The 24,984-nt window shown below is 37.4% G+C and overlaps 2 protein-coding genes across 2 annotated transcripts; one reads left to right on the forward strand and one right to left on the reverse strand.

The window, feature by feature from the left end:
• LOC122894628 (olfactory receptor 4Q3) lies at window positions 1-20,139 on the reverse strand. Its single transcript, XM_044232391.1, has 2 exons — window positions 20,051-20,139; window positions 1-964 (listed from the first exon to the last, which is right to left on the reverse strand). The coding sequence occupies exons 1-2, from the start codon at window positions 20,137-20,139 to the stop codon at window positions 1-3; spliced, it is 1,053 nt and encodes a 350-aa protein (XP_044088326.1).
• Window positions 20,140-21,227: 1,088 nt separating this feature from the next.
• Window positions 21,228-22,214, forward strand: LOC122894629 (olfactory receptor 11H12-like). The gene has a single exon (XM_044232392.1). It carries the CDS (start codon window positions 21,228-21,230, stop codon window positions 22,212-22,214), a length of 987 nt encoding a protein of 328 aa, XP_044088327.1.
• The last annotated feature ends 2,770 nt before the right edge of the window (window positions 22,215-24,984 follow it).

Genomic DNA, 24,984 nt, shown 5'->3' on the forward strand with positions numbered 1-24,984 from the left:
TTAATATGGCAGAAGGATACCACATGCTTTTTTTCTCAGCTTCCTCATGGCCGTCTTCATTTCAGCATTTCTGAGTGTGTAGATGAGAGGGTTCAACATTGGAGTGATCACTGTGTAAAAGACGGAGAACACTTTATCCACAGAGAAGCTGCAGAAAGGCCTCAGGTAGATGAAAACACACGGCACAAAGATCAGGCTGACCACTGTTAGGTGGGAGGCACAGGTAGAGAGTGCCTTGCTCTGGCCTTGGCAGAAGTGAGTTCTGAGGGTGATCAGGATGATAGCATAAGAGAATAGCAAGACCAAGAAACAAACGAGAGATAGCAGACCACTGTTAGAGACCATCAGCACCTCTACTACATATGTGTCCATGCACGGTAGCTTAATGACCTGTGGGACATCACAGTAGAAGTTGTCCAGTTCATTGGGGCCACAGAAGGGCAGCTGGATCACCAGTGCAACCTGTGTGATAGAGTGGATGAATCCCCCACACCAACAGGCAAAAACCAACTGAAAGCTCAGCTGGCGGTTCATGACTGTCAGGTAGTGCAAAGGATTACATATGGCAACGTACCTATCATAGGCCATGACTGTCAGCAGAAACATCTCACTGGCTCCCAGAAAGTGCAAGAAGTAGATCTGGGCCAAGCATCCTGAAAAAGAGATGATCTTCCTTTGCTGTAGAAAATCTCCTAACATCTTAGGCACAGTAACACAGCTGAGGCATAGATCAATGAAGGAGAGATGGCCCAAAAAATAGTACATAGGAGATTGGAGCAGGCGGGCATCAGCTCGCACTGTCACCATTATCAGAAGGTTTCCAAGAACAACAGTCACATAAAATAACAAAAATATTAAGAAGAGAAACAGCTGTAGCTCCCAGGAGGACGATAGGCCCAGAAGAACAAATTCTGTCACCTTGGAGTCATTTCTTTTTTTGATAAATCCAAGAATACCAAGTGACCTAGAGAAAAAAGAATCAAATTGGAAATGGCAATATATATGAGTTATAAGATTTTGAGATTATGTTTATAGAATCATACTCCAAGATGAAAAACATAAGGTCTGTGAGGTAGGAAATATACATTCTTGTATGAATTGAAAGAGGAAGTTTGCATACCTTCTGACTCTTCCTTCCTATAATACTTTTTTTAAAATTTATTTATTTTCAGAAAAACATTATTCATTATTTTTTCACCACACCCAGTGCTCCATGCAATCCGTGCCCTCTATAATACCCACCACCTGGTACCCCAACCTCCCACCCCCCCGCCACTTCAAACCCCTCAGATTGTTTTTCAGAGTCCATAGTCTCTCATGGTTCCTATAATACTTTTAAGTTGCATTTGCAGCAAACTAGGGAGGGAGGGAGACAATGAACTGCACATGATGTGATGAGAACATGAAAATCATTCCATTTTTTAAAAGATTTTATTTATTTATTTGACAGACAGAGATCACAAGTCAGCACCAAGGCAGGCAGAGAGAGGAGGGGAAGCAAGCACCCAGCTGAGCAAAGCCTGATGCGCGGCTCAATCCCAGGACCCTGAGATCACGACCTGAGCCGAAGGCAAAGGCTTAACCCACTGAGCCACCCAGGTGCCCTCATTCCATTTTTTTTAAGAGACAAATTGTAACCTCTAAGAGCAAGTGTCCTGGAATGAAGTATCTAGATCCAATGCACAGCTCTACTACTCACCAATGCAGTGACTTTAGACAAGGTATCAAACCTGAGTTTTATTGTTTATTCAATCTAATATAGGGATAATAATATCTTCCAAGGTTGTTTTGAGAATAAAATATAATCTGTTCATGAACAAAATATACCTCCATAAAAAAATGACCTAAGTCACCGAAAGTAATGCAACATTTCTTTTGTTTGTTTTAAAGATTTACTTATTTATTTGAGAGAGAAAGAGTTGGGGGAAAGGTCCAGAGAGAGAAGGAGAGAATCTCAAGGCAACTCCATGCAGAGTTCAGAGCCTGAGCCCATACCAGGAGTTAGATGCTTAAACAACTTGAGTTACCCAGTGCCCAGAGGCAGTATTTCTTATTCATCTTTGTACTCATACCACAATGCTTACTGCATGATAATTTATCATATTGAAAGAAGAATGCTTTGTACTATAAATCACTATGCTGTACAAAAGTTAGAAGCTATTAAGAACACACAAATTAGGAAACAAATCGTTTAGGAGAAGGAAGGGAAAAATGAAGGGGTGGAAATCAGAGGGTGAGACAAATCATGAGAGACTATAGACTCCAAGAAAAAAACAGAGTTTTAAAGTGAAGGGGGGTGGGGGGCTGAATTCACCCAGTGATGGGTATTAAGAAGGGCACGTATTGCATGGAACACTGGTGTTATATGCAAACAATGAATCTTGGAACACTACATCAAAAGCTAATGTTATATACATAGTGACTAACATTACATTTTAAAAAATCATTTAGAAAAGACAGGAAGCTCATGTTCTTTGCATTTATTTATCCCAGGTGACCGAACATGGGAATTTTGGAGAAAATAGGCAAGAGGAAATAAAATATTTATCTCTAAAGTTAAAGAAATCATCGGACTCAAGATAAGGAGAACAGTGGCTGCAACACACAAAAGAAGCTCACCATGACCCATTTCATAGAAGAGGATAATCTGGGAATATGAATTATGCTGTTTTTGAACTTTTTAACAAACACAGGTACACTTAAAAGAAGTAAAGTTTACACTAAGATATTGTTTCATCCATTTCCTCCTGCTCTATATTTACATTCATTCCCGATATTGGGTGGGAATATCTCAGATTACAAATAAAAAATTAGAGAACATTGGCACATTCCTTGCCTTGAAGCAGTGAAGAATTAACAGATGTTTCTCTGCCTAGATTAGTATACTTTCTTTTTTTTTATTTTTTCCCAATTTATTTATTTTCAGAAAAACAGTATTCATTATTTTTCACCACACCCAGTGCTCCATGCAAGCTGTGCCCTCTATAATACCCACCACCTGGTACCCCAACCTCCCACCCCCCCGCCACTTCAAACCCCTCAGACTGTTTTTCAGAGTCCATAGTCTCTCATGGTTCACCTCCCCTTCCAATTTACCCAAATTCCCTACTACTCTCTAACGCCCCTTGTCCTCCATGCTATTGGTTATGCTCCACAAATGAGTGAAACCATATGATAATTGACTCTCTCTGCTTGACTGATTTCACTCAGCATAATCTCTTCCAGTCCCATCCATGTTGCTACAAAAGTTGGATATTCGTCCTTTCTGATGGAGGCGTAATACTCCATAGTGTATATGGACCACATCTTCCTTATCCATTCATCCGTTGAAGGGCATCTTGGTTCTTTCCATAGTTTGGCGACTGTGGCCATTGCTGCTATAAACATTGGGGTATAGATGGCCCTTCTTTTCATTACATCTGTATCTTTGGGGTAAATACCCAGGAGTGCAATTGCAGGGTCGTAGGGAAGCTCTATTTTTAATTTCTTGAGGAATCTCCACACTGTTCTCCAAAGAGGCTGCACCAACTTGCATTCCCACCAACAGTGTAAGAGGGTTCCCCTTTCTCCACATCCTCTCCAACACATGTTGTTTCCTGTTTTGTTAATTTTGGCCATTCTAACTGGTGTAAGGTGATATCTCAATGTGGTTTTAATTTGAATCTCCCTGAGGGCTAATGATGATGAGCATTTTTTCATGCGTCTGATAGCCATTTGTATTTCTTGATTGGAGAAGTGTCTGTTCATATCTTCTGCCCATTTTTTGATGTGTTTGTCTGTTTCGTGTGGGTTGAGTTTGAGGAGTTCATTATAGATTAGTATACTTTCAATCTAGAACTAGCTCTTGGTATATTGAGTGAGAAAAAATTTGTATTTTTCTGTCCTCAATCCCATTTACCTATTCCAGGTTGCACTTGGTTCTTTCAAATCAGTCAAGGAAGTGATGTGATAGTTATTCAGATATCCCAAAAAGAAAAATCCTTTTTACCAAGAAAATTCACTTTATACAGTATTTCAAGAAAAGCAAGCGAGAGAGATTTGGGGCCCAAGGAACTTTTGGATGTCTTGGTAACACCACATATGTGACCATCACATTCACCTGTCTATAGATTCTACAATCGGATAAATAATGGAAGGAGACACCTCATTCTCTAGAATCCTTTGGAAAACAAAACAAATCAAAACAGACAAGAAACCATTTGCTGTCATATTTACAGCCTTACTTGAGCTCTGAAACAATGGAAATTTTCTAATCTTCTTTGGGTATACGAAGGATTGTAAATTTTCATATGGAGATGGCATTCTGAGGTTCTTTCCAATTATCTGAGATGTTTAATTAAATGAGATCAAGCTCTCATTAAAATCCTGCATCTATATTCAAACCTCATCTTTGGAAAACTAGGAAGAATCTAAGACCAGCACAGATTGCATGGAGCACTGGGTGTGGTGCAAAAATAATGAATACTAAAAAAAAATGAATACTGTTATGCTTAAAATTAATAAAAAATAAATTTTTTTAAAAAAGAAAAAATTGAAAGGAGTTTTCTGAAAATAAGGGGAAAATACAAGTGGAAGAGCAGAACCCAAAGCGTTCTTTTAATTTATGACTGAGAAACAATGTGATTATTTCCTAATGTGAAAACATAATATGTGAAGGGCAGTCACCTGTATTATATGCTTATTATTTCCACATCACAGGCATAGAGAAAGATAAGCTTTCACTAAAACAATATTAAAATAATCATAAAAGCAGATCAAATAAGAGTGTGTTTTTAAAAGATATTAAAACTAAATTACCACAAAACAATGTTAAGTCCTAGTCTTTGATCCACCTCTTTAAAGTAATATTTAATATTTGGAGACTTCAGTACAATAAATATTTTCAGATCATTCCTAGGACATTAGCATAATAGGATTTGACTAATAGTGATGTTGAAATCATTCAATTTCATGAGACAAATATAGGCAACCCTATATTTGAGTTGTAATTGAGGTATGGACTAGTTTCCAACTATTCTTAAATTTTTTTACTGACTCAAGAAACTTTCTGCCTTTAGATAATATGAAAATGTAATACCAACCACTCTGGGAAGTTTACTTTCAATGTTGATAAGCAGCCACGTTTGGCAGAAATACCTCTAACTTCTACATTTCCAAAGTCTCTGATCACATTAAGAAATCCAGCCTGTGAATATTCATGAAGAACAAAAAACCTACTATCCCCATCAGCACGAAGCAATGTCCATCACCTAAAACCGTCTTCCACCACAACAGATTTTCCTATGCCAAACTCCTGTTGGGATCTGGGAAGCAATAGTTGGAAATCCCAGCTCCATTATCACTTTCCTAGCTGTAGGACAGGCCCTCTCAAGTGTTTCATCCTTCACATTCTTTTTTTCTTTTTTTAATTTCATGCTTCACATTCTTTTTTTTTTTTTCCCAATTTATTTATTTTCAGAAAAACAGTATTCATTATTTTTTCACCACACCCAGTGCTCCATGCAAGCTGTGCCCTCTATAATACCCACCCACATTCTTTTTTTTTAAGATTTTATTTATTTATTTGACAGAGAAAGAGAGAGATCACAAGTAGGGAGAGAGGCAGGTAGAGACAGAGAGAGGGGGAAGTAGGTTCCCTGCTGAGCAGAGAGCCCAATGTGGGGCTCTATCCCAGGACCCTAAAATCATGACCTAAGCTGAAGGCAGAGGATTAACCCACTGAGCCACCCAGGCACCCTTTCATGCTTTACATTCTAAGAATAAACTAAGAATAGAAAAATCAATAAAAAATGTCTTTAAGTTGGCAAAATGAGCTAAAGGAATTGAGAATGCTTAATGACAAATCAAAGTCCTTCTGAAAGTACCCAGTGCAGCATGGAGGAAAGAAGACATAATCAAACTCTTTTTAAACAATCAAGGGCTATTTATGGACAACTGAGCAAATACTCTAATTTTTCTAGGCAAGGAACCAGAGAGGTCTATGCAGAAAATACTAAGAAAGGGAATTAAATTTTCCTTGTGGGAGTGGTTATGGCTTTTTCAAACAATATACTTTGCTGTTTTGTCTGTTTATTTTTGTCTGTATTGAGCCAAGAGCATTCTCAGAAGAAATCTGACCACAAAGCTTAAATGCCATGTGAACTTATTTGGGGAGTATCTGATGTAATTCTATTTTCTCTTGCAACACCAAGTAATGGAGACCATTCATTGAAAATGATATCCATGATGGTGTTTCATACTGATAAGAGCATAATCTTTCTGCTCTAATCTTTGTTTGAAATACTGCATCTTAAATTTTGTTTGGCAGAAGTGAATAATTTAGCAAAAAACAACTGAAATAAATAAATGGAAAATGGGATCTAGGAGGAACTACTGTACAATTAGGTAGTCCTGAGTCAATACTGCCATGAATCCAGTGCTGTCTATTATATTAAGTTGATCCTACCTTATCCAAACCTTATTATCAACTACCACCAGTCCAAAAATACCCTCATGCTATGAGAATGTCATTGCTCTGTGAATGCTTCCAAGTGCATGAACCTGGAACAGCTCAAGCAATTTCTTAAATTTAAAAATAATGACTGTCAGAGAGGTATAGAAATGGCTTCAAGGACAGAAAAAGGAGTAAGGGAGATAGATGGATCTTTGAAAAAAACACATCTGAAAAACTTACATGATTGCATGTCAGAAGCTATGTGAGTTCAAGGAAGGAATATGTTACCCTGCTCTTCATTGCACCAATCCCTACACAGTTTCAGTCCAGCAAAATTGGAAATTCTCAGATGACCATCACAATTACCCATGTCTGTGCCCTAACTGCTTCCTTATAAGTCAAGCCCTAGTTGAGGGCTGGCTGTACAATGGGAAAGATCTCTTGCCCCCAGGGCTTTGGATGTGTCTGAGGCTTTTATGGTCCTTGTGCTACTGCTCAGCCTAATGAGCCTTGGGAGTCCCCAGTCTACTGTTGCTGAATCTCAGTTCTTGCTAGAAAGCTGACCTTAGACCCTGCAGGCTCTGAAAAAAACCTTATTGCATAACACAGTTCACCCCTTTTACATACTTTGGATTAATTAATTTGGCACTAGATATGCTACCACTTCTCCATGTGTCAGTCTATACCTGAGTAAAATGATTCTCACTATTTTCTGTCTCAACCATGGTCCCGAAGTAGGCAAGCCTGAATGGTTAAATAGCAAGTTATCTTCAGAAGCTGTAGAAGCAGAAACACTCCCTTCAATGTGTTACACTGTCTTCACATAACACCTGAGTTTCTTGATGATGTTCACAAACAGCTTACTAATTGGTGCCTATTTATGGATCTCATACAGAAAACACAGCTGCTGTCATTAGTAATTGAATATTTTTATAAATTGTTATCAAAGTATAATTTTCTAAATTTTATAAATAAATTTCTCAAATTGGGGCACCTGGGTGGCTCAGTGGGTTAAGCCACTGCCTTTGGCTCAGGTCATGATCTCAGGGTCCTGGGATCCAGTCCTACATCGGGCTCTCTGCTCAGCAGGGAGCCTGCTTCCCTCTATCTCCCTCTCTGCCTGCCTCTCTGTCTGCTTGTGATTTCTCTCTGTCAAATAAATAAATAAAATATTTTTAAAAATAATTAATTAATTAATTAATTTCTCAAATAGATAATGAAAACATGTCAAAAATTATATTTAACTCTTGAATGAGGGAGAGTAGGATGATGAAGCCAATTCAAAAGAAAATATAAAAATGTGATTTCATGTTCAGTATAAAAAAGAACATTGAAATAAAATTTCTAAATTATGTGTAAATTGATGGAGGCATAATATTACATTGCATATATGGACCATATTTTCTTTATCCATTCATCTGTTAAAGGGCAGAAGATATGAACAGACACTTCTCCAATGAAGACATACAAATAGCTATCAGACACATGAAAAAATGTTTATCATCACTAGCCATCAGGGATATTCAAATTAAAACCATGCTGAGATACTACCTCACACCAGTTAGAATGGCTAAAATTAGCAAGATAAGAAACACCAAGTGTTGGAGAGGATGTGGAGAAAGGGGAACCCTCTTACACTGTTGGTGAGAATCAAGTTGGTGCAGCCTCTTTGGAGAACAGTGTGGAGATTCCTCAAGAAATTAAAAATAGAGCTTCCTTATGACCCTGCTATTGCACTCCTGAGTATTTACCCCAAAGATACAGATGTAGGGAAAAGAAGGGCCATCTGTACCCCAATGTTTATAGCAGCAATGGCCACGGTCGCAAACTGTGGAAAGAACCAAGATGCCCTTCAACAGACGAATGGATAAGGAAGATGTGGCCCATATACGCTATGGAGTATTATGTCTCCATCAGAAAGGATGAATACCCAACTTTTGTAGCAACATGGATGGGACTGGAAGAGATTATGCTGAGTAAAATAAGTCAAGCAGAGAGAGTCAATTATCCTATGGTTTCACTTATTTGTGGAGCATAGCAAATAGCATGGAGGACAAGGGGAGTTAAGAGAAGGGAGCTGGGGTAAATTGGAAGGGGAGGTGAACCATGAGAGACTATGGACTCTGAAAAACAACCTGAGGGTTTTGAAGGGGCAGGGGGTGGGAGGTTGGGGGAACCAGGTGGTGGGTATTAGGGAGGGCACGGATTGCATGGAGCACTGGGTGTGGTGCAAAAACAATGAATACTGTTACACTGAAAAGAAATAAAAAAATTTTTAAAGGGGGGGGGGGCATTGTGGCTCTTTCCACAGTTTGGCGATTGTGGCCATTGCTGTTATGAACACTGAGGTACATGTGGCCCTTCTTTTCACTACGTCTGTATCTTGGGGGTAAATACCCAGTAGTGCAATTGCAGGGTCATAAGGTAGCTTTATTTTTAATTTCTTGAGGAATCTCCACACTGTTCTCCAAAGTGGCTGCACCAATTTGCATTCCCACCAATAGGGTAAGAGGGTCCCCCTTTCTCCACATCCTCTCCAACACTTGTTGTTTAATGTCTTGTTGATTTTGGCCATTCTAACTGGTGTGAGGTAGTATCTCAGTGTGGTTTTGATTTGAATCTCCCTGATAGCTAATGATGATGAACATTTTTTAATGTGTGTGTTAACCATTTACATGTCTTCTTTGGAGAAGTTTCTGTTCATGCTGTCTGCCCATTTTTTTATGTGATCATCTGTTTTGTGTTGAGTTTGAGAAGTTCTTTATACATCTTGGATATTAGCCCTTTGTCTATGGTGTCATTTGTGAATATGCTCTCCCATTAAATAAATAAATAAATAATATGTAAACTGGTTAATATCCTAAAAGGCAATACAACATTAACCTTTGGGATGTCCTTTTCTAACACACACACACGTGCACACACATGCACATACACACACACATTTAGCACAGTTTAGCAGTTTTCTATTATGTCTATCTCCCCAACTTCCAGGCGAAATAAATATCTGTTCCTATGCCACCCAATCTATTGTGTTTTTATTATAGCAGCCCCAAAAGACTAAGATAGGAACTTCTATTTCCTCACCAGCATAGAGAAAAATAAGAGCTGATACTTGACAGTATCTTTGACACACAAGCATTTCAGCAGAACAGCAACAGGCCTACATTTTATAAATACCTATAGTCACACATATCCTTTAATGTTTCTTAAAGAAGCAAAAATGAAGATGTGCCCTAACATAGTCTAAAGGTAGCTAAATGCCCTATCAAACTGTTATCTGGTAACTATTTGATAATACATAAAAATAGGAAGCAAATTAAAATGGCTTCATAATCAATGCTGCTATATTCTATTTTATTCAGTGTTGTCGAGGTATCCAAAGATTTTTCATTAATTATCACTTTAGTGTTATTCCAAGGTCTTAAAGTTAACAAAGGATATTGGAAATTATGTATAAGATGACATTCCAGAGCAACACAATTACTATTGATAACAGAACACTTGTTAGAAATAAAATTCAGCCAGGTGATGGCTATTAAGGAGGGCATGTGGTAGGATGAGCACTGGGTGTTATATGTAACTAATTAATTGTTAAACACTACAAAAAAAACTTATGATGTACTATATGCTAACTGAAATAATTTAAAAAAATAAAATTCAACTTGGTTGAATACATAATTGAACATTATTTTATTGTATTATGTCAGTCACCATACAGTACATCATTAGTTTTGGATGTAGTGTTCCACTGGGTGATATATGTAAACAATGAATCTTGGAACACTACATAATTATACATTTTTAAGAATGCTAGATATGTAGAAGTAACCCTAGCTCATCAGATCAGTGAAACCAGTAGGTGAAGTTTATTAAATTCAGAATAAGCACTTATGGTTTGTCTCCCTCCCTATCCCATCTTGTTTCATGGATTCTTCTCCTACCCACTTAAGCCCCCATGTTGCATTACCACTCCCTCAGTTTTTCTATGTAAAAATGAAGTGGCCTTACAAAACATAAAATGCATGTTTGTGTTATATTCTAATCTATTATAAATTGATGAAGAAAAACACAGCTCTTTCCAAATTAAACTAGCCAAACTATTCTGATTTATACAAGGAATCATTTTGAATACCTGAAATTGGATCCTTACATATAAAAGCTTCTGAGCTGGCAGCTTCCATTAGAAGTTGTTCATTTCTTTTTTCTTGAAAGGCTGGCACATTTAAATCATTAGAAATTCAATTTCTTTCTTCTCCAGAAAATCTTTACCTTGTTTAGAGTTTATGAAAGCACTTATTTTACTCTATAACCAACTAGAATTGGAGCTCCATTAAACTGAAGAAACTTTAAAACTGAATGTATGGATTTCTCCTGAGAACAAGAAAATATTTAGCACTCATACCAGAAGGATAAAATATTTTATCATTTACAGACACAAGAACTTTCACCTATAGTTAACTAATCCAGCCATAGGTGGAAAACAAATATGAAGACAGATAACATGTAAAAACTCCTATAGAAAAAAAGAATATATTTTCACTCAACAAATATTTATTGAGCTGCAAATATATGCCAGGCACTGTGCTAATGACTGAGGTGATTACGATTATGAACAAATAGGAGAGATACTATCCCTAACAGAGTAAGCATTCTAATGTGAAAGACAAGACACAAAGTAATTGCAGATTTTAATAACTTCTATGAACAAATAAAACAATGTGATAGAGAGCAAATAAAAAGTACCAACTTTAGATAGCATAGTGACAGAATGCGTGAATAAGGAAAAGTATGAGATGAGTTTGAACAGGTAGCTAGAATTCAGAACCTACAGAGTCCTATAGGTCATGGTAAGGAGTTTTGACTTTATTCTGAAAAGAGTGTAAAGAATTTGAAAGAATTTTTCTGAAGTAATTGAAAATATTTCATAAATGTTTTTTGAATATCACTCTAGAAGGATCAGATGGGGAAAGTGGGAAAGCAGGTAACTAACTGGCTGCCTTCATAAAAGAACCAATAATAGAAACACCAGAATACTGGCAAAAGAAATAGGCATAAATGGATAGATTTGGTGTTTTTAAGAGATAAGATTTTTTTAAAATAAAACATTTTAGAATGTGTATTAATGTGAAAGCAGTAGAAGCAGAGAGAAATGGGCAAATTAAGATTTTTTAGAAGTAGAAATGACAGGACTTGCCCTAATTATTAACAATGGAACACTAAATTGTTTAGAATTACTACCAACAGGAAAAAAATTGATAAAATAAAAAGCTAACAAGATAGAAAAGAACAACAACAGAGGATTTTTTGGGTGATTCAGAACCCAAAAAGTTAAACACTAGGACACCAAACCTTCATTTTCCCTTAGAATGTTTCCAAATGTGGCAAATTTGGGGATTCATTTCAGAAGCTTTGCAGAAAGAAGTTAAAGCTCCTGAGATGGGGAGACTTATAGAAAATACTCCTTTTTAACAGATTTTATTTATTTCTTTGAGAAAAAGAATGAGGAGAGAAAGACAAAGAGAAAGAGGGAGAGAGAGAGAGCAGGGGGAGGGGCCGAATGAGAAGCAGGCTCCCCGCTGAGCAAGGAGCCTGATGCAGGACTTGATCCCAGGACCCTGAGTTCATGACCTGAGCTGAAGACAGATGCTGAGCCAACTGAGCCACCAAGGTGTCCCTACAAAATACTCTTCATCTTGAACCAGGACGCAAAGGGGTATATACTTGGGATAAATGGACAACAGAACTACCAGGTATTTACCCAAAGAAAACAAAACACTAATTCAAAAAGATAATGTGCACTCTAAGTTTATTGCAGCATTATTTATAATACCGAGATATGGAAGAAACATAAGTTTCTGTGAAGACAAATGGATAAGGAAGATGTGCTACACACACACACCCCACAATGGAACATAAAAGAACAAGTTCAGTAATAAAAAAGAACAAGAACTTGCCATTTGTAACAACATGGAAGAACCTAGAGAGCATTGTGCTAAGAGAAATAAGTCAGATTGAGAAAGACAAATACCATATAATTTCACTCATATATGGAATCTAAAGGACAAACAAATGAATAAACAGAAAAATCAGAACTATAAATACAGAGAACAAACTGATGGTTGAGAGAAGGGAGAAGAATGTGGAGATAGGCAAAATAGGTGAAGGAGAGTAGGAGATACAGGCTTCCAGTTATGGAATGAATAAATCAAGGGAATAGAAGTTATAGCATAGGGAATATAATCAATGGTATTGTAACAATGTTGCATGGTGATAGATGGTAACTACTCTTGTGATGATCATAGCATAACATATAGACTTGTCAAATCACTATGTGGTACACCTGAAACTAACATTATGGACCAACTATGCTCAAATAAAGAATATTTTAAAAATAAACCTGGGGCACCTGGGTGGCTCAGAGGGTTAAGCATCTGTCTTCAGCTCAGGTCATGATCCCAGGGTCCTGGGATCGAGCCCCACATCGGGCTCCCTGCTCATCAAAGAGTCTGCTTCTCCCTCTCCCTCTGCCTGCCACTCTTCCTGCTTGTGCTCTCTATCTCTCTGTCAAATAATAAAATCTTTAAAATATAAAAAATAAAAATAAAACAGAACCATGTGTACTTCCTAACCCAATCCAATTTAACTGTCCAGAAGGTTGTCATAACAATGAGTATGGTAGGACCAGAGAGGAGTGAAAAATCTTTAAGAAGTTTGGACCACAGAGAGAGTAACAGTTTTAGGATATATATTGGCAATTCATACTTTACCTTTGCTTAACAATATCCCTAACAAAGTGTCCTCAGGTGCCTAGCAGATACAAACACAAATCCTCTGTGAAGGACAGTGTTTTCCTGCTAGGTCTTAGACAAAACCCACAAATAACTTTTCAAGGGCAGTAAGCAGACAGAGCCAGAATTAACTGCATAACTTTTCTATTGGCAATGTAATGTAACAAATTACAACTTGGTGGTTTAAACAAATTTATCATGTTATAGTTCTGAAGATCAGCAGTTTGACAAGACCTCTCTGGGCTAAAAATCAAGGCGTAGGCAGAGCTACATTCTTGGAGGCTCTAGGGGAGAATTTGTACCCTTCTCTTCTTTGGTTTTCAAAAGCTTCTTTGGTTTTCAAAAGCTTCCCTAGCTGGTAGCTCCCTTCTTCCATCTCCAAAGCCAGCAGAATGAATTCCTTCTCACACACCACCACCTCTCTGGTTCCTGTAGGCAAGGGCCTACCTAGAGAATTGAGGACAATCCCCAGTCCTTAATCTTAATCACACCTGCAAAATCCATTTCACCATGGGAACTAGCAGGTAGACAGTATTTTTAAAAAATGTTATTCTGAGAATTTAGGTCAGGAACATCTTTGAAGGCCATTATTTTACCTACCATGACATATAATGAAATGGCATGCTGTGCATGAGAGCCAGAAAATACCTCAAATTGAAGAAACAGAATACTCTGACATCACACACTGGGATCACACATCAGGTATAAAAGAACTCTCACAGAAATATTTTTTTAAATAATTATGCCTAAAAAAAGGGGAAACACAAAATTTGCCTATTATCAGTTAAGAAGAACATATTTTCCATCTTCTCCACATTGTTTCTGTTTATCATGTCACTATTTACCTTTATCCTTTTCCGACTGATGTAATCCTAGTATCGCAGTTTCCCTCCCATTCCCACAACGTTCAAGATATAATTCCTCATCATCTGGTTTTCACTGGAACTGCTCAAAAATCAACTTTTTGTCTAATTTTGTTTCTGGAGTGGTAATCTATTTTTCTCTCTTTCCTTTTCAGCTATTATTGTTTTTTTTTAAGATTTATTAATTTATTTTAGAGAAGGAGAGAGAAAGAGAAAGAACACACACAGGTGAATGGGGGTAGAGGCAGAGGGAGAACATGAGCGAGAACCTCAAGCAGACTCCCCGCTGAGTGCAGAGACTGATATGGGGCTCCATCCAATGACCCTTAGATCACGACCTGACCTGAAACCAAGTCACCCACTTAATAGACACAGAAACCCAGGTGCCCCCTGTAGTTATTGCTTTTGTCCTTAGTTTCCTTTGTTTATTATTTATATAAGGTGAATTTTTAATTTAATGCTGTTAGAATGTGTTGGACTTGCTCTTTGAAGTTATAGATTTTTGTGTTAGAACAAATCTATAACATTTTTCAGATATTATATCTTTAAATATCACTTGACTCTTCCTGTCTTCAGAATATCCAACTAAACTAATATTAGACTTCCACATTTAACTTCTCTTCCATTTTTCTCTTTTTGTCTATTCACAATGCATTAATGTACAAAGTCTTCTGATGTAGTTTCTAGTTAATTTATTCTCCTATGAGCTCTCCCAACCACTATTAAACCAGTCCAATGAGTTTTTAATTTCCATTATTATTTTTTTTTATTTCTGGATAGTTATATTTTCTCAAAAAAAATTTCCCATATCCATTAATCAGAATGTTGACACATCTACCTGGTGTCAGTGGATGAAGGTGTAACACCACAGAAAACTTTAAATCAATTCCCATCATGGAAGGAGCTCTCACTACCTTCCTAATGAAAAGTCAGTAAGATAAGTGATGTCTAGACTTCCTTAAAAAAATGCATTAATGTTCTTACCTCTCTCTCTGGTTTGTCAGGGTTGGGAGGTTTGGGAGGGATGGATGTTAAAAAGCAAAGCAAAACAAAACAAAACAAAAAACAGCCTGACCCCTAACTGGTATGGAGAAGAAATGCCTGCTGGGTGCTAACTCTGGTGGTGAGGAAGTAGCTTCCCCAAGCAGCAAGAAAAGGGAATGTGTCAGCAAAAAGTGAATCTAAATACCATAGAAAACAAATCTACATGCCAAGTGTTACTGTCCATGAAAGCAGAAGAAAATTTCAGTGAATTTCCAATTTGTGAAACAGAAGGGAAAATATCTTTACAAATTTGATGCCCATAAAAGCATTTCACAATGGGAAATTCCCTACCATATTGTACACAAAATTTGGAAAATCTTTCTTCACCTCATTACAATGTGTCTTATTTGCATTTGGGTTTGTACAAAAGCCAATAGTTGGGACCCTATGGTATGCCTACCACAGATGACATTAAAATAGAAAGAACTGATCCTATACAAAATTATTATTAAGTGGGGAAATGCATCTTGGTTCTTGTTCACTCTACCTTTTGTACCTCTGTTCCCAATCACCATATACATATTATGGTTCTACTACCTCAACTGACTGTTGATGCATGGAGATCCCCACATTGCATGATAATGATCTGTAAATCCTTTATATTTCAATTATTCTTTTTGCTCAAATGCCAAATGGAAATAGACATTTTATTATATACTATGCCTGTCTCCAGAAATTCCTCAAAAAGTCATTCAATGTCTAAAATTAACAAGTCAGGAAATGACAGATGTTGGCAAGGATGTGGAGAAAGGGGAACCCTCCTACACTGTTGGTTGGTGTGCAAGCTGGTGCAACCACTTATATGGAAGTTCCTCAAAAAGTTAAAAATAAAGCTACCTTATGACCCAGCAATTGTATCTTCTGGGTATTTACCCTGAAGATACAAACGTAGTGATCCAAAGGGGCACGTGCACCCAAATGTTTATAGCAGCAATGTCTACAATAGCCAAACTATGGAAAGAATCTAGATGTCCATCAAGAAATGAATGGATAAAGAAGATGTGAAAATATATATATAGATATAGATATAGATATCTATATAGATATATAATGGAATACTATGAAGCCATCAAAAGAAACAAAATCTTGCCATTTGTGATGACGTGGATGGAACTAGAGGGTATTATGCTTAACAAAATAAGTCAATTGGAGAAAGACAACTATCATATGATCTCCCTGATATGAGGAAGTGGAGATGCAATGTGAAGGGTTTGGGGAGTAGGAAAAGAATAAATGAAAGAAGATGGGATTGGGAGGGAGACAAACCATAAGAGACTCTTAATGTCACAAAGCAAACTGAGGGTTGCCAAAGGGAGGGAGGTAGGGAGAGGGTGATGGAATTATGGACATTGGGGAGGGTATGTGCTATGGTGAGTGCTGTTAAGTGTGTAAACCAGGCAATTCACAGACCTGTACCGCTGGGGCTAATAATATATTATATGTTTATTAAAAAAATAAAAAATAAATTTAAAAAAGTCATTCAAGATGGTGATATCTTTTCTTAAGATTTTGTTTATTTATTTGACAGAGAGAGATCACAAGTAGTCAGAGAGGCAGGCAGAGAGAGGGGGGAAAGCAGGCTCCCCGCTGAGCAGAGAGCATAATGCAGGGCTTGATCCCAGGATCCTGAGATCATGACCTGAGCCAAAGGCAGAGGCTTAACCCACTGAGCCACCCAGGTGTGCCAAGATGGTGATATCTTAAAGAAATGTTTTTCTAATGATTATATGTACTCCTTAAATTGTTCAAAAAAAGATAATTTTTTAAAAAGTACATATACACACTAAAGCTTAGAAGAATAATGGAAACATTTGCAAGACTCTTAAGAGAACTTTTCATTCTATGACAGTACAAAGCTAATAGAAATAGAAATAGGGGTTCCCAGATAGCTCAGTCAACTGAGCCTCTGCTATCAGCTCAGGTCATGATCCTGGACTCCCAGGATCAAGGACCACATCAGGTTCCTTGCTCAATGGGGAGCCTACTTCTCCCTCTCCATCTGCCCTATTCCCAGCTTGTGTTCTCTCTCTCTCTCTCTCTTAAATAAATAAATACCTTTTTAAAAATTTTTTTTAAAAAACCAAAGCTAATTAGACCACTGATTGAAGGAAACCAAAAATATACTATAATGGTTTGAAGAAAACCAAAAATATACTATAATGGGGTTTTTTCATGCACTAGAATCAAAGGTATCATAATCTTTAAATTGTCTATTTTTAGTTCCTCACAAACCAGAAATTCTTTTCTACATCTCTCTAGGGATTGACTACATGGCTGTCTTCTTTCCCTAGAGGAACCTTGGTTTTACAGAGTAAAGGACAATTCATAATTAGCTTTGAATTCAGAAGACACAGCCACATACTTATTTCTCACAAGTGCTTATTCTTCCTAGTTCTTTTCCTGAAGGCACTTAATCACAGAAGGTAAAGGTAGATGCTGGCCTGAGAGACTAGCCTGCCCAAAGGACTACTGAAGTGAGGAGTCACATTTTTAAATACACAGAGGGTCAATCTCTGGATAACATACCAAAAATATATGAAGAACAGAGTCCTCTCCAGAACCCCATTTCTGGCTTAAACATTTTATACAGGTGTTACTTGAATCCTTTCCTGCCAGTTAAAAATTGGAAACAACTTCCAACATCTCACATGCATTATCTTTGGGCATTTCCCCTAACAAGCTTCTGGCAGTCACTGCACAGTTAATTGTACAAAAGGTAGTTTGTTTTTCGGTGAAGGTCCTGAAATCCATACTTTTGAGACTGAGACTGAGAAGAAAGGATACAGCTGACCCATTCCTCCCACGTATAGCTCCCAGGTATGCCTAAAAAGCATCATGTCCCTACTCTTTTTTTTCTAGAGAAATAACCCTAATTTTCTGTTGTTCTTGAAGGAAGATCTGAAAGACAAAATCCAAATAGTTTCAATTCCTGGGAAACTGAGGTAAGTACAGATGAATCTGTTTTCTAAAATATTAATTTTCCTAGCTTTTTCAAACTCTAATTAAGTTAAAATATGCTCTTTTGAAAATAAGAGTCTAGTTATGATGAAGAACCCACAGAACATAATGTTAAATAGGACCAAGCCTATTGTTTCCCCAATTTTATTTTAGGAGCCATATCTACACATCACTACAGGGTCCCAAAAAGACACAGAATTGAAGACAAAAGCTACAATACACAAATACCATCCACTACAAAGTCTTAGCAGGAAATGAAATTAGGAAAAGCAAGTTAGTTTTGAGATGCTTCATGAATGCATTTAAAAAATAAAAGAATAGGGGAAGTGAACCATGAGAGACTATGGACTCTGAAAAACAATCTGAGGGGTTTGAAGTGGCGAGGGGGTGGGAGGTTGGGGTACCAGGTGGAGGGTATTATAGAGGGCATGGCTTGCATGGAGCACTGGGTGTGGTGAAAAAATAATGAATACTGTTTTTCTGAAAATAAATAAATTGGAAAAAAATATAACACAACACTATAAAAAAATTAAAAGTAAAAAATAAAAAATAAATAAAAGAATATTGGCTCCTTATGTTTTGTGTGTGTGTGTATATAAAATATATATTATAAACCATTATATAAATTTATATTTATATAATTATATAAATATTATATTTATTATATATATTAATATATATAATATGTAATATACAATATACAATTACACAATATTATTATATATTTGTATACAATATTGTATTGTATATTTGTATACAATATATTGTATATATTGTATATTGTAAAATTGTATAATATACAATATATAATATATAATTATATATAATAGTTATATAATTATTATATATTATATATTGTATGTTATAATTATATATACAATATCATTATATTATTATATATTGTATATTATATATTATATTATATTACATTATATATAAACCATTATATGTATATAATGGTTTAACTTGTGAGTAGCCACGACTAGGGGAATCACAGTAATGGTTTTATCTGGTAAAAATAAAACCCATGATGTCACTGCAAGCTGAGAGAAGGAGACCCAAACACAAAACCTGGCCAAACCAAGGTAATGGCATGGAGAAATTAAGAGTTCTGAAGGACGTGTCAGACATAAATATACTCAATACCAACACCAGAAGACTCTTTAGGAAAAGCAAAGTATTTCTTTACCTTAAGTGAAGAAACCAGATTAAACTTTTTTAGGCATTTCTTTGCCCTTGCTATAGATTTGCTTCATTAGATTGACAATCAGAAACCAGAGCATTAAATATTTTGAAAAATAATCAACTCGATCTAGATCAGAATGCCAAGTCCTATTTCTTCTTAAATACTAAGTCAACCTGTCTCATTGGCTGCTTCCTCCAGTTATGTTTCTTCTTGGGCTTCATGGAGTATTTTCTTCTAATAATGCTTTTAGAGAAATTTGAATTGAAGTAGCAAATATCCAAAGGGATAGTTGAAAAAAAAGTCACAGAGCTTCTCAAAGAAACACTTCTGGATCCAGAAGTGCTGCTTTACTGAGTAATTTGGTCTTAGGGAAGGGAAAATATTGGGACTATATCTACCCACCCTATGACCTTGGCCATAAAGCCTCAGTTGACAACTAGGATATTCAGACTGCACAGGACATCAAGCAGTCCTGGGAAAGCAATTTGGGAAGCTCCTTGTTGCGGTTCCCAGGTGTCTTCACAGTACTTTCATCGGTCATACAGACAACATTTCCTTGGACAACTGAAACAAATAGACCTCAGTAGGATCCAAAGGAAACAGGGAATATACATTTTTCAGATAGGCTAGCTCAACTTCAGGATCTCATATAGGGCAATGAATAATTCATCTCTGTTTCCCTGGGCCTAATGGGTTTCCTGAATTACAAGACTTTCAGTGCTAACTTTGGGTCAGTCCCAGACAAAAGGTACATTTGGTTACTCTAACCACATACCGTATTAGTCTATCACCCCCTCTTTTCAACATGCCCTTACTCTCATCTGGCCACACCACTTCCCTCCCAGCTTCAAGGTCCAATGGCATGGTCCTTCCTTATATATGTCAAATGATTAAGTCTTCTAGATAGAAAACTGAATTAAGATTCAACTGAGGGTATAATGATTTATTATTTAACAAGAAATTACATAGCAAATATTCCCTAAAAGATAATTTGTTAGATACTGAAAATGAATAAAAAATGATTAACACTTGGTCTCTATTCTCAGAGATTGATACTCTAGTAAATTAAAAGACATGTAAAGAGATATCCATGATACAAGATGTAAAGGGTAAATTATTTAGTGCAGAAAACTACTACAGTTTTCCAAATGTTACTTCTCATTCATTCTAGCTTTAAAAAATAATGTGTCCTTTGTTTAATGTTGATTCAGCAAATATGTTGTCATACCTATGAAGGAGACTGTGCTGTGCTAGGCATTGATAATACAGAAACAAAAAATACAACCTCTGCCTCATGAAGCTTACAGATCAAGAGATAGAAAAGCAACTTGTTATGATAGGGCGTAGTAGAAATTCACATATACATACACTGGATGTTATGGCAAAACAATTAGTACATGATGGTAGAGTCCAGCAATACTTCATGAAGGAGGCAACTAGCCAATAGTTTGTAAAGTGCAAGTACAAGTGGCGGGGGGTGGGAGGTTGGGGTACCAGGTGGTGGGTATTATAGAGGGCACGGCTTGCATGGAGCACTGGGTGTGGTGAAAAAATAATGAATAATGTTTTTCTGAAAATAAATAAATTGAAAAAAAAACTACCACTGGCAAAAAAAAGAAAGTGCAAGTACAAGTTACACAGGCCAAATAATAATAATAGTAAGTAAAAAGAAGGAAATAGAGAAAGGAAGAAATTCAGAAGGGATGGGCAAAAAGAGTAAGAGAGAAGGAAAGGAGGAAGAGGCAACAGACACCTCAGGGAGAACAGCATGTCATTTGGTGGAAGTACAACTCTTCTTTTCCTATTGGGCCTAGAACTCAAAGGAGCACAGGAAAGCCATGAGTTTAAATAAGTAGAGAAAAATCAGATCATGAAGGACCTTGTCTGTCATGCTCAGTTGTTAGGATTTGGTCTCATTGTGATGTCTCATCACAACGTAGCTTACATCCTAAATGAACATGTCTGGAAACGGATCCTCTTCTGAGTCAGTGAAGGAATTCATCCTTCTGGGTTTCCCCTGTAGCAGGGAAATTCAGGTTGTTCTGTTTATGTTCTTCTCAATCGTCTACCTCCTGACTCTCGTGGGAAATGGAGCCATTATTGGCGCTGTGTGTTGGGACCAGCATCTTCACACACCCATGTACATCCTGCTGGGGAATTTTGCATTCCTGGAGATCTGGTATGTCAATTCCACTGTCCCAAACACACTGATCAACTTCCTCTCAGAGACCAAATCTATCTCTTTCACTGGATGCTTCCTTCAATTATATTTTTTCTTTTCCATGGGCTCCACTGAGTGCTTCTTTCTCTCAGCAATGGCCTTTGATCGCTACTTTGCCATCTGTCATCCTCTGCATTATGCCACAGTTATGACCGGACAACGTTGTTTCAACCTAGCGATTTCCTGTTGGGTATGTGGCTTTCTCTGGTATATGGTACCTGTTATTCTCATCTCCAAACTGCCTTTCTGTGGTCCTAATGCAATTGATCATTTTGTATGTGACTCAGGCCCATTACTGACCCTTTCTTGTGCTCCTGCCCCCATGTCTAAGCTCATCAGCTATACCCTAAGCTCCCTCATCATCCTCCTGAGCTTCTTTTTCATCCTCATCTCCTATGCCCTGGTTCTACTTGCTGTGCTTCAGTTGCCATCAGCATCCAGTCGGCATAAGGCCTTTTCAACATGTGGGTCCCATCTGTCTGTGGTGTTGCTGTTCTATGGGACAATAATGGTGATGCATGTGAGCCCTGGATCCAGCCACTCTACCCTGATGCCAAAGATCATGACTTTGTTCTACGCAATGGTGACCCCACTGTTCAACCCTTTGATTTACAGTCTCAGGAATAAAGAAATGAAAAATGCTCTCTGTAAAGTCCTGGGAAAGTTTAAAATTTCTTTAAAAGTTTTTGGCAGCAGACCCAGAAGAAGTGTGGAATGATCTAGTTTAATGTGATATGGGTGAAATGGCCACCCTTTTTATTCTATCATTTGTGTAATCATTCATTTGAAAAATAGTCACTGAAAACCTCCTCTATATTAGACACTTCATTTGATACTAGATTATGAAGATATTATGAAGATAATTCAGACACAGTCTCTTCCCTCAAATGACAGTCTGGTAGGGGAGGCAGGCATGTAAGAAGATAATCACCATAAAATGCAATAAATGTCTTACCAGTATATGTACCAGTTGTCACAACAACACAAAGAAAGAGACACCTAATTTTGCTTGGTGTTTTGTGGTGGCAGAAATTGTGTTAGGGAAAACTTCAATCAACGCAATACTAAACATGCATGTTCTGTGGTGGGGAGATGGAAAGCCTTATATTTCTGTTCAACTTCTACTTAGATTTCTTTGTCAATAATCTTGTAATATCTTTGAAAGGATATGAGACTTTAAATCAGAAGATCTAGATAGGAACTCAATTATTCCATTAATCAACCATGTAAAATTTGGCAAGTCACATAATTTCAGTTCAAATTAGAATGGTAATTCTTACAATTCCTACCCCAGAAAACAATTATTGTGTGATTTTAATGAGATAATGAGTATCAACGTTGGAAAACAATCTCTAGCACATAAAAAGCGTGCAATAAATGTTAGCTGAATATGAATATTGATTATTTCTGTGCTTTTGTGTTCCTTACCATAATCAAAAGAAATCTCAGACTCCCCCATGAAAGTCACTTCCCATTACTTTTGGCAAAGCCAAAATATATCTCAACTTTTCTTGGGACATGGAATAAGTAACATTTCTTCCTTTATACCCAAAGTACCCTGTGATTAGTTTTGGGTTTTTTTATTTATTTTTTATTTATTTTCAGCATAACAGTATTCATTATGTCTGCGCCACACCAGCGGTCCATGCAATCCGTGCCCTCTATAATACCCACCACCTGGTTCCCCCAACCTCCCACACCCCTGCCTCTTCAAACCCCTCAGATTCTTTTTAAGGGTCCATAGTCTCTCATGGTTCACCTCCCCTTCCAATTTCCCCCAACACCCTTCTCCTCTCTAACTCCCCATGTCCTCCATGCTATTTGTTAGGCTCCACAAATAACTGAAACAATATGATAATTGACTCTCTGCTTGACTTATTTCACTCAGCATAATCTCTTCCAGTCCCGTCCATGTTGCTACAAAAGTTGGGTATTCATCCTTTCTGATGGAGGCATAATACTCCATAGTGTCTATGGACCACATCTTCCTTATCCATTCATCCGTTGAAGGGCATCTTGGTTCTTTCCACAGTTTGGTGACCATGGCCATTGCTGCTACAAACATTGGGGTACAGATGGCCCTTCTTTTCACAACATCTGTATCTTTGGGGTAAATCCCCAGGAGTGCAATGGCAGGGTCATAGGGAAGCTCTATTTTTAATTTCTTGAGGAATCTCCACACTGTTCTCCAAGAGGCTGCACCAACCTGCATTCCCACCAACAGTGTAAGAGGGTTCCCCTTTCTCCACATCCCCTCCAACACATGTTGTTTCCTGTCTTGCTAATTTTGGCCATTCTAACTGGTGTAAGGTGTTATCTCAATGTGGTTTGTTTGGTTTTTTTTCAATTTATTTATTTTCAGAAAAACATTATTCATTATTTTTTCACCACACCCAGTGCTCCATGCAAGCCGTGCCCTCTATAATACCCACCACCTGGTACAATGTGGGTTTTTTTTTTTATTATTTATTTATTTATTTATTTATTTTCAGAAAAACAGTATTCATTATTTTTTCACCACACCCAGTGCTCCATGCAAGCCGTGCCCTCTATAATACCCACCACCCTCCCCAACCTCCCACCCCCCCCCGCCACTTCAAACCCCTCAGATTGTTTTTCAGAGTCCATAGTCTCTCATGGTTTACCTCCCCTTCCAATTTACCCAAATTCCCTACTCCTCTCTAACACCCCTTGTCCTCCATGCTATTTGTTATGCTCCACAAATAAGTGAAACCATATGATAATTGACTCTCTCTGCTTGACTTATTTCACTCAGCATAATCTCTTCCAGTCCCGTCCATATTGCTACAAAAGTTGGGTATTCATCCTTTCTGATGGAGGCATAATACTCCATAGTGTATATGGACCACATCTTCCTTATCCATTCATCCGTTGAAGGGCATCTTGGTTCTTTCCATAGTTTGGCGACTGTGGCCATTGCTGCTATAAACATTGGGGAACAGATGGCCCTTCTTTTCATGACACCTGTGTCTTTGGGGTAAATACCCAGGAGTGCAATTGCAGGGTCGTAGGGAAGCTCTATTTTTAATTTCTTGAGGAATCTCCACACTGTTCTCCAAAGAGGCTGCACCAACTTGCATTCCCATCAACAGTGGAAGAGGGTTCCCCTTTCTCCACATCCTCTCCCACACATGTTTTTTCCCGTTTTGTTAATTTTGGCCATTCTAACTGGTGTAAGGTGATATCTCAATGTGGTTTTAATTTGAATCTCCCTGATGGCTAGTGATGATTAGTTTTGGTTTGGTTTGGTTTGGTTTGGTTTGGTTTGGTTTGGTTTTGGTGTACACACACATAGTATTCTAGAGAATTAATCTTCAAACTAGGTTTCGTATATCCCTGGGAGTACCTGAAGACTTTCTAAGAAGTACATAAATATAAATAGTTTAATTTCTAGATCCTCAACTTACATATGTATGTTTTCCTAAATATCCTGTGCCTAAGAACACATGTGTTGTAGAAGCTTCATA

The sequence above is a fragment of the Neovison vison genome, chromosome 13 (assembly GCF_020171115.1).
Source record: "Neovison vison isolate M4711 chromosome 13, ASM_NN_V1, whole genome shotgun sequence".
Lineage (NCBI taxonomy): Eukaryota > Metazoa > Chordata > Mammalia > Carnivora > Mustelidae > Neogale > Neogale vison.

Coding starts and splice junctions, on each gene's coding strand:
- LOC122894628 (XM_044232391.1), bottom strand. CDS start 20,139: ATGCCATTGGACCTTGAAGCTGGGAGGGAAGTGGTGTGGCCAGATGAG. Junction 965..20,050: donor GGGGGTGATAGACTAATACG/GTATGTGGTTAG, acceptor TTTTTTCTCTAG/GTCACTTGGTATTCTTGGAT.
- LOC122894629 (XM_044232392.1), top strand. CDS start 21,228: ATGAACATGTCTGGAAACGGATCCTCTTCTGAGTCAGTGAAGGAATTC.